The 10,597-nt window shown below is 41.4% G+C and overlaps 1 protein-coding gene across 1 annotated transcript in view; it reads left to right on the top strand.

The window, feature by feature from the left end:
• Positions 1 to 10,429: 10,429 nt before the first annotated feature.
• GLB1 (galactosidase beta 1) overlaps positions 10,430 to 10,597 on the top strand; it is a 79,278-nt gene continuing 79,110 nt past the window's right edge. The window contains exon 1 of the mRNA XM_044252762.1: positions 10,430 to 10,586. Within this exon, the coding sequence (XP_044108697.1) occupies positions 10,500 to 10,586 (87 nt within the window). The 5' untranslated portion in view covers positions 10,430 to 10,499. The remainder of the gene's footprint in view (positions 10,587 to 10,597) is intronic.

Here is a 10,597-nt window from a genome sequence, read left to right as displayed (position 1 = left end):
AAGCACAGATTTCTAGGCGGTGCTCTCGGAGTTTTTGACTCAGCAAGTCTGAGGTGAGGGTCTGAGGATTTGCATTTCTAACCGGCACCCTGGTGAGGCTGCTGCTGAGGGTCCAAGGCCTGCACTTTGATAACACTGCCAACGACCTTACATTTCAGTGAGAGAGGAAGAAAAAATAGAATTAATAAGGATGTCAGTGGCACTTTGTAAGCTGTTTAGCTGATCAAGTTGAAGATGCACACACCTTGAGTCTGCGATTTTACCCTTCAGAATATGATCAAGAAACTTGTATGTGTGCCTCAAAAGATACAGATGGAGTGTTAAAACAGAGCTGTTATTTTCCTAGTTCTTTATTTATTTTTTTTATTTCCAAATAATTTGCAGAAAAGTTGCAAGGATAGTACAACAACTCCTATGTATCCATGATCCACATTCACAAATAGCTAATATTATGCCAGTTCCTTTCTTTATATTTATATTTTTTTCTGAATCATTTGCGAGGAGGTTGCGTATATTAAGCCCATGTGACCCTTAATCTTTCAGTTTGTAGGTCCTAAAAACAAAACTAGACAATGATCAAGTCCAGGAAATTTCATGTTAATAGAAGAATTTAATCTAAATTCCCTATTCCAGTTTTGTCAACTATCCTAATAATGTCTTCTATGTACATTTTCCACCCCTCTGGACAGGATGCTGTCCAGGGTCATATATTGTATCAATTTGTCTCTTCAATGTAGTGGCCTCTAATCTTTTAGCTTTTCTGTTCTTCAGGTTTTCTCATTATGCCATTGACATTTTTCAAGAATACAGTTCAAAACAATGCGAGCCCCTATACAACTAGTAGAATGGCCAAAATCCAAAATACTGAAAACACCAAATGCTGACAAGGATGTAGAGCAAGAGGAACTCTATTCACTGCTAGTGAGAATGCAAAATGGTGCAGCCACTCTGAAAGACAGTTTGACAGTCTTACCAAACTCAACATACTCTTTCCACACCATCCAACAATCAATTGCACTTGTTAGTATCTATTGAAATGAGTGCAAAATTTATGTCCACACAAAGACCTGCACAGAAATGTTGACGGCTGCTTTATTCATAACCACCAAGACTTGGAAGCAAACCAGATGTCCTTCAGTAAGTGAATGGATAAAGAAACTGTATAATTTATCCAGAAATGGAACATTATTCAGCACTAACAAGAAATTAGCTATCCTACCATAAACAGACATAGAGGAAACGTAAACGCATTTTACTAAGTGAAAGAAGCCAATATGAAAAGGCTACATACTCTATGATTCCAATTGTATGATCTTCTGGAAAAGGTAAAACTATGAAGGTGGGCGCTGAAAGGGTCGGTGATTGCCAGGCACTGGGGGGACACAGGGATTAATAGGCACAGCACAAATGACTTTTAGGGTAGAGAAACTATAATGGTGGATGTGTGTTATCATACATTTGTCAAAACTCATGCAATGTACACCACCAGGAGTGAGCCCTAATGTAAGCTGTGGACTTTGGGTGATGATGTGTTAATGCAGCTTCACTGATTGTGACAAATGTGCTGTTCTGGTGCAGAATTTTGATATTGGGGAAGGCTGTGCATATGTGGTGGCAGGGGTGTTGGGGGAGGTCCTCAAAAAACGTGACTGCCTTTTAGCCTATGAGTTGAACACAGAAGGTGACTCACTCACTCCCTTGTCTTGCCTCTTCTGCTCCTGGAAGAGACTCCAAGGACACAGCCTTGAGATAGTGATGTGGTTGGTGTTGAGAATACCTCTACAGTATACTTGACTAAGCCCATGATAGACCTCTTTATAAACTTAAGACATGGCAGGCAAGTGTGGAGATCCAACGAGGCTGCCCAAGACAAGCCCTTGTATGTAAGTTCCCTTTGCCGTTAAAACTGCTGCCCACCAGTGGAGAGGCCTGCTTCTTTCTTCCATCTCTCCCTGCCCCCTCCCCTTGCATTCAGTGTCAGATTTCACTCAAGAAGCTCCCCAGAGGGTTGTGAACCAAGGGGGGATTGGGCAGCATATGGAAAATCTCCATACCTTCTACTCCATCTTGCTGCAGATCGAAAACTGCTCTAAAAATAAAGTCTATTTTTAAAAAGAATACAGGCCAGTTATTTTATAAAAGGTCTTTCACTGGTGTTTCTCTGGGTTTCCTCAGGATTAGATACATACTAAGTGCTTTTGACTTGAACACCACAGAAGCAATATTGTCATATGGAAGGAACACAATGTCTGCCTTTATCAGGGATGTGAATTTTGATTACTTTGCTGGGGTTGCGTCCATTTTTCCACTTCATTTTTTTTTATAAGTAGTAAGTGTTTTTGGTAAGATACAGCAGCTAGCAGAAAGCAGAAATAACCTATCCAATAAACAGAAGAGTAGATTTTTTTTCAAGTATGTGCCCATAGAAGAATATTTTATAGCAGGAGAATATGAAGAAATCAGAGTTACACCATTCAATTTAAACAATCTCTGACAAACAAACGCAAAGTGATTCCATTTGTCTAGAATTTAAAAATATGCTGACGTACACAAAATATTCTTTAGGAATGCAAAGAATATAGTCTGGTTCATACAAACCCACAGAGAAAGGAACCATAAACCAAACCTTTGGAAAGTGGTTTCCTGTAAGGTGGAAGGAAGGGCGGAATTGGGAGAGAGTCCCATGGGGATGAGGGGATGGGAATGACTATGAGGATGCCCATTGTATTGTTTTTTTATGCCATATACTTTTTAAGATATTATTTTACAGTTACTTGTTATTTGAAAAAAAATTGTGAACTATCCCTTCTGAGTGGAGAAAAGGAGTCTGTGGAGAAAGCTGAGCTGGGAGTGGAGTTTGCCTGGTCCCTTGGGGGCTGCCTCCCATTAAGTCCAATGGATGCTGTGACCTCTACCGAAACATTGTTTGGTCCTGGTTGGTCACCATCGAGGAGTAATTTCTTGTTACCCTTGCCTAATCCCCTCCAAGTCCGGCAGCTCTATGCCACTTCCAGACCACTCTGCTTTGACAGTGGGGTTTGGGAAGTCTTTGGGAGCCACTTGGATCCCAGGCTACTCCCACATATTGCAAGCCAACCCGCCAGCCCCAAAGAAGATAAATCTAGGGGAGGAGCCACGAAGGGTATGAAAGACTGAAAAAAGGCCACATGGGGCTTGAGTATGAAGAGTTGGGGGAAGGGAGTGTGGAACAGTAAAGGTTCAGTGCACTGCCTTTGAGGAGTGAGATTGTGTCTGGGCAGGCGGAGGTGGAGGGAACAGTTGCTTCCCATAATAATTCAACACAACTTGTAGAAGGAAATGAAACTGGACAGTTTTGTGTGGCTGACCACAGCTTATGGGGCTGTTCAGCCTCAACAGACCTGTCTAACAGTGTCTCCTCAATAAGAGCCAATGTTCCCCGATGTGACTTTAATGACAAATTCTCTTTTGTATCATGAATTTATTCATTCTTTCAAAGCACCGTTCAGCATCTACTCTATATCAGGCCCTGCCCTTGGTGCTGGAATGCAAAGTTGAATCATAGATACATCCTTGACCATGAAGAACTTCAAGTTGAGTAGAGATAAGACATCTATTGTTTTTTATTTGTTACATAAACCTATAGTGAACTATTGCATGCCAGGTATCTATTAGAGAAACGATTAGCAACTTTTCCCTCAGAGAACTCAAAGGCTGGAGAAGACAGAGAAGTAAGCCTTCGGTGACCCTCCCATTAGAGCTGGAGTGGAGATATGGACAGAGTGCTGTGTGGGCCCTGAAGAGGGCCCGGTAACCGTCTCAAACTGTTATGGCTGCTATAACAAAAAATGCCACAGAATGGGTGGCTTATAAACACAGGAATTTATTTCTCACAGTTCTGGGGGCTGAGAAGCTCAACATTAAGGTGCTAGCAGATTCGGTTCTGGTGAGAGCCCACTTTCTGGTTCGTGGATGGCCATCAGCTCACTGTGTCCTCACATGGTGCAAGGGACCAGGGAGCTCTCTGAAGTCTCTTCTGTAAGGGCATGAATCATATTCATGAGAGCTCTGTTCTCGTGATCTAATCATGCCAATGACCCGAGAGTCTCCACCTGCCAATACCATCACAGGATGGAATATCTTCCAACACAGGACTTTGGTGGGTGGGAACATCGACATTCAGTCTATGGCACTAATCTAGTCTACAGCAGGCAGCCTAGGGCTCAGGAGACTGGTGGTTGGTGAATCTCTGGTGTCACTTAGATGGGTTTGATACAGCAGTTATAATAGATCATGATCACATAACCACTGATCTTCTCTGACCTAGGAGTTACAAATGAAATACCTCATGGGGATGTTCAGTTATATCAAAAGTGAAGTGCACCAGATATATGGAGATTGTTGCCTACTAGAGGGGCCAGCCCTGCCTAAAGAATGTCTCAATGCCGGGCACCTGCGTGACTCAGTCGGTTAAGCGTCTGTCTTTGGCTTGGTTCATGATCCCAGAGTCCTGGGATTGAGCCCCACATCAGGCTCCCTGCTCAGTGGAGAGCCTGTTTCTCTCTCTCCCTCTGCGTGCCACTCTTCCTACTTGTGCTCTCTCTCTCTCTCTCTGTCAAATAAATAAATAAAATCTTAAAAAAAAAAAAAAGTCCCAATGCATATCTCTGATTACTGTTACCCTGAAGGGGCCCAAGGATCTGGTGCCAGGAGACCTTCTGATCTTTGAAGAGAAACTGGAAATCCAGATTACACAAATTCTCCTGATTAAAGGTTGACAGCTCTAGCAATAATACAAAATGTAAGATACTTTATAGACCAGCCATTCTGGTCATTGCTGGTTGCAACCTTTAACTGAGCTAGCAAATGACTCTGATCTTTCAGAGAAATGAGCCACAGCCACAGATCAGAGACAGTGGGTTGACTCCTCAGGCCCCCGGAGAAGAAACAACAGGCTTAGAGCATACAGGAGAGGGAAAGAAACATCCCAAAAAGTGCAGCTGAGACATCATGGGGAAGCAGATGCTGTTGACAGTAAGGCGACAGAAAGAGGATAGGAGAATGGAGTGTCTAAAACAAAGTCATCAAAATAAATAAGTTAAATTAAACTAAACAAAGTCATCAATTTTCCCCCTGAAGTCAGGTCTCACTTGGGACATTTTGTTTCTAGACATCTCAAACTCCCAAAAGGAGGATAAGGGACATGGGGACATGGGAGAGGGGGATATGGGGACAAGGATATCCTAACACTTATGACCGCCATATAGCATGATCCAGTTCCTGATACACAGTTGCTGACTTTTATTGGAACTGTGGACAAACTGTTGGCCAATTATTTCACAATTTTATCTTTTTATTGTTTCATAACCATACCCACCAGCTGGTTGCACAATCCAGCCCCAGGATACAAGTCTCAGGACTTTCTATGTCAGAAAACTTAAAGACATGGGAAAGATAAGGATTTGCTGCAAATTAGAACTATCTACATCTGTAGGCTGGAAACTTTATTTTTTTATCTTTTAAATAACTTTGTATTTTGACATAGAATTTAAATAACTTTGTATTTTGACATAGAATTCCTATACCTAATTCATTCATTTGACATAGAATACATATCCCTAATTCATCAATAGTTAACATTCTGCCTTATTTGTTCCATAATTTGCTATTTGCTCTCTCATCATGGACATGTAAAGTATACATTATGTATAACATATAATTGTATATATATAAATAGATACACATTATTATTACCATTTGAAAGTAAGTTATGTATCTTTACCCCTAAACATTTCAGTGTATTTCCTAAGAACATAGCCATTATCAAAATTAGGAATTTTAAATATTGATATAATATTATTATTTTAATCCAGAGTCTATATTCAACTTTGGTTAATTGTCCCAATAATGTCTTGTTTAGTGCTCCCCACTCCCCTTGGTCTGAGACCATGCATTGTACTTAGGTGTCATGTCTTTTCAGTGGAGGCTTTGTTTTTTCCTTGCCTTTAGCACATATTGTTTAATACTCCTAAAAGCTATTCCAAATTATAAGTATTATATTTATTTTTTTTTAAAGATTTTATTTATTTATTTGACGAAGACAGAAAGAGCACAAGCAGGGGGAGCTGCAGACAGAGGGAGAAGAAGGCTGCCTGCTAAGCAGGGGGTCTGATGCGGGCTGGATCCCAGGATCCTGAGATCCTGACCTGAGCCAAAGGCAGATACTTAATTGACTGAGCTACACAAGTGCCCCCCAAATTACAAGAATTTTAATAGAATTTTCTAAATATTAGAAAAGTAGGGGCATCTGGGTGGCTCAGTGGGTTAAAGCCTCTGCCTTAGGCTCAGGTCATGATCCCCGGGTCCTGGGATCAATACCCCAGCAAACTCTATGTGCACACTCGGACAGGAACTGAAAAATAAAGTATAGGCAGAAGCCTGTCTTTGTAAAAATAACTCATGCTCTAACGTCAGCCAGTATGACTTTTTAGAGCCTCCATTTCCTTCTAGCTCTGTGGTAAGTCATTTAACTCATCTGTGCCTCAGTTTTCTCTTCCGTGAAATGTGGATAATAGTATGCAACTTGGATTATGAGGCAGAAGTGAAACGCTGATGACAAAGCATTCAGCTCCACTACAACACAAAGGCAAGTTCTCAAATCTCAGAGACAAACTACAATCCATACTCTTTGGGCTAGTTTTTATTTGTAAAGTGCCAGATAAAAAATATTTTAGGTTTTGTGGGCCTTGATGTCTGTGTATCAATGACTCCTCTCTGCCAGTACGCAAAAGCAGTTACACACAAAGCGCGGAGGATAGGAAGTGGCTGTGTTCGAATACAATTTTATTTGTGGACACTGACATTAGAATCTCATGTTGTTTTTGAAGGTCACAAAATACCATTCTTCTTTTGATTTTTTCCTCCGACCATTTAAAAATATAAACTTAATTCTGAACAAACAGGCCATACAAAAATAGGCAACAGGCCAGATCTGGGTGGCTGGTCTTTGTCAACCCCATGACTCAATTCAGTTAAGAATGCCTGCTGTACATTATCACTTTGGATCTATTAGCTGGGAAAGTGGGAAAAACTGGATCTGCCATGAGATAAGGATTTTAAAAAATCTTTAACTTCATTTTGCAATAATTCAGACTTAGAAAAAAGTTGAAAAAAAAAAACAGTACAAAGAATTCCTTGTTGAGTCCCCAAATGTCAACATTTTACTGTATTTGTTTTATTGTTTTGCCTGTACATAAATACTCATTTTTTCCCTGAACTGTTTGAGAGTTGTAAAGGTGATGCCCTTTTGTTTCCTAAAAACAAAGACACCCTCTTATGTAACCATAGGGCGAGTATCCAAATCAATAAATTAATACAAAAGTATTATTTAATCTTCAGACTTTGTACCCTTATCAAACTCAAGAAATTAACTTACAGGCCTAATTCTGACTCCATCAACTGTCCTACTAACACTCTGTATGTGCCAAATGTCTTCCAGTCATCACCTCTGCTAACTTCCCCAACTACCCAGTGAGTTTGATATTATTTTACAAATGAAATAAAATGATTTACCAATTTACCAATGAAGGAACTAAAGGCTTGGAGAAGTTAACTAAGGTACTCACAGTCACACAGATATTAAGTGGCATACCTGGAATTTTAATTCAGGTGTGTCAGCTTCCAAAGCCCTTGCTTTTCCGTACCGGATGAGGGTTGCAGAGTTTGAAAAGGACTTCACCATACAAGGGGAAGCAGTTGGTGTTTTAGGCGTGAGAAGAACCTGAGAAGGGAGGGCCAGCGACTATTTCTCAGTTTCTCAAGGAAATGCCCAGTGGGAAAAGAGAAAGGTATGAACAAATGGAACTTCAGCTATTTTGTTGCATAGTAGAAAAGGTTTTTGACATTTTTTAAAGTAAAATATAACTTTTTAATTTATTTTAAAAATACAGAAAGTGACACAAAATACATGACTTAATGAGTTATATTATGGAGAAAACCCTTGTAACCACCAGTTGGAGAAACAAAACTCTCTTGCCTCCCAACCCCCTGAAGCTGCCCTGCACGGGCTGAATCCCAATCTCAGCTCCCCACCCATAAGTAACCACTATTTTTGACTTTTATAGTCATTTCTCCCAGCATTTAAAGACCAAATTGAGTTTGTTTGTTTTTTTAAGGATCCACACGTTGTACAAAATAGTGTTAAAGGAAAAATTATTCTGATACTTGTTAAAATGTAAGGAAACTTCTTTCAGGATGTTGTAATGGAAGGGGCAGCTGGGTGGTTCAGTGTGAAGCGTCTGGGTTTGGCTCAGGTCATGATCTCAGGGTAAGGGGATCTGGGATGGAGCCACGAGTTGGGCTCCCTGCTCAGCCGGGAATGTGCTTCTGCTTCTCCCTCTGCCCCTCGAATGCGCACGTGCTTTCTCTCTCATAAATAAATAAAACCTTAAAAAAAAGAGATGTTGTAATAGGGGAGAGAGATAGGTTTCCTTTTTTTGTTTGTTTGTTTCAATTTTAAGTAGAGCAAAGATAAGGACAGCTGGGGATTTATAGCTGGTCAGCAGAGTAAGGGGGTTGTGGGTAGAAAATTACAACAGAAAATTCTTGCTAAGGGCAGGTCAAGGACTTAGAAGTCAAAGTTAGGGGATGAGGAACTTGATCCAGTATCAAGAGTCGGGGAATTTTCCCTAAAATGACTTAGCAGGATTCTTTGCTAAGACCAGACAATGCAGGCCAGGCAAGGAAGGAGGAGCCTAACTAAAGTTTAGCTCAGGAGAGTATCTGTTAATAGCATAATTTAACCTTACATTTTATTTTTCAAAATAAGGAATTAACAAAATAAAATATTTAAAAGAAATGAATTTTGTGCTCTCAGTTATAACTAATAAAGCTGGAAAAATTAAATATATGTATATATTTAAAAGTTTTATATATATACATGTATATAGAAAGCAAAATAAAACTACCTTATGATCCAGCAACTGCACTCCTGGGTATGTACATATGTACTCAAGAATACAAGAACACTGATTCAAAGGGATATATGCACCCTTATGTTTGCACAGCATTATTTACAATCCAAGATGTGGAAACAGCCCAAATGTCCATCAATTGATAAAGAAGAGGTCGTATTCATAAATAAATAAATATATATATATATATGAATACTATTTAGCCATAGTAAAGAATGAAATCTTGCCATTTGCAAAGACATGGATGAAGCTAGAAAGTATAATGGTAAGCAAAATATGTCAGAGAAAAGACAAATATATAATTTCACTCATGTGGAATTTATTAAACAAAACAAGCAAAGGGGGAAAAAAACCAAGAGAGACAAAGCAAGAAACAGACTCTTAACTATAGAGAACAATCTGATGGTTAACAGAGGGGAGAAGGTGGGGATTAGGAGCTCACTTGTAGGGATGAGCACAGGGTGATGTATGAAGTGCTGAATCACTATACTACACACCCAAACTAATATAACACTATGTTAACTTACTCGAATTTAAGTGAAAACTTTAAATAAGTAAATAAACTGGAGAAAACAACAACAACAACAACCAGAAGTGATTTCCCTCTGAAACTCAGTTTCCATTAAACCTGAGACCCTCACAAGTGTCAGTGAAGGGAAGTGGGATTTTTAGAGCTCCTGGGGAACCAGCCAGGAAAGGATTCTCTTAACTGAGGCTGCAGAGACATTTTTCTTTCCAAGTGTAAGAAGATATAGTACTATTTCATACTCATTTGACAGATTCCCTGCATTTCAAGGATGCTTCTTTTACCTCTCAAAACCCAACCACGAAGCAGAAATTCTGCAAACTTGGGTGCTTTGCGGGTTGGTATTCAAAACTGATTTTGTCACAGCTGAACAGGTTTCTCTAAAACTATCAGGAACCTAGCACAATGGTTCTCACATTTTAGCACGCACTGGGATAACCCGGAACATTTATAAAAATGCAGATTTCTGGATCCCATTCGGAGAGTTTCTGATTGAGACTTTCTGGGTGATGCCCCGGAACTTTCATTTCTGACAAGTACCGGGTATTGGTTCCAGGGGCCACACTGCGGAGCCCTGGATTAGTTTTGCGGACAGCCGGGAACGCAGGGCTAGCATTCTATCTCCTCCACTTAGGTGCACCTGGTCTCAACTTCCCCTCCTGTGCCCTCAAGGAAGCAGGGGAGCCAAGACGACCCTTGTTAAAGTCCAACCCCGGGGCGCGTTATCAAGCTGCTGACAGGCCTTCTGACTGCCCGTCCAAAGGGTCGCGCCGCGAGGCAGCTGCAAGCAAATTCCAGATAACGCTATCCCGGAGTCACGCGACCGCCCGCGGCCCCCCGGCTCGCCCAGGCCCCTCCCCGCCCCCATCCGCTGCCCTGCGGTCGCGGGGCGGAGCGAGGGGCGGAACTGCCGTGCGGCTGGCGGCAGGGCCGGTAAGGGGCGGCGCCAGGGCACGGGTCCTCAGTCAAGTGACGCGGAGCGGCTGGCCCGCGCGCCGACTGCGGAGCGGAGAGGCCGGAGGATGGGCTTGTGGGGGGTGTTTCGCATTCTCTCTCTACTGCTGGTGCCGCTGCTGCCGCTGCTGCCGGGTACCGCGTGCGGCCTGCGCGTAAGTCCACG

The sequence above is a fragment of the Neovison vison genome, chromosome 6, assembly GCF_020171115.1.
Source record: "Neovison vison isolate M4711 chromosome 6, ASM_NN_V1, whole genome shotgun sequence".
NCBI lineage: Eukaryota > Metazoa > Chordata > Mammalia > Carnivora > Mustelidae > Neogale > Neogale vison.
This window is presented reverse-complemented; position numbering and strand designations above follow the sequence as displayed.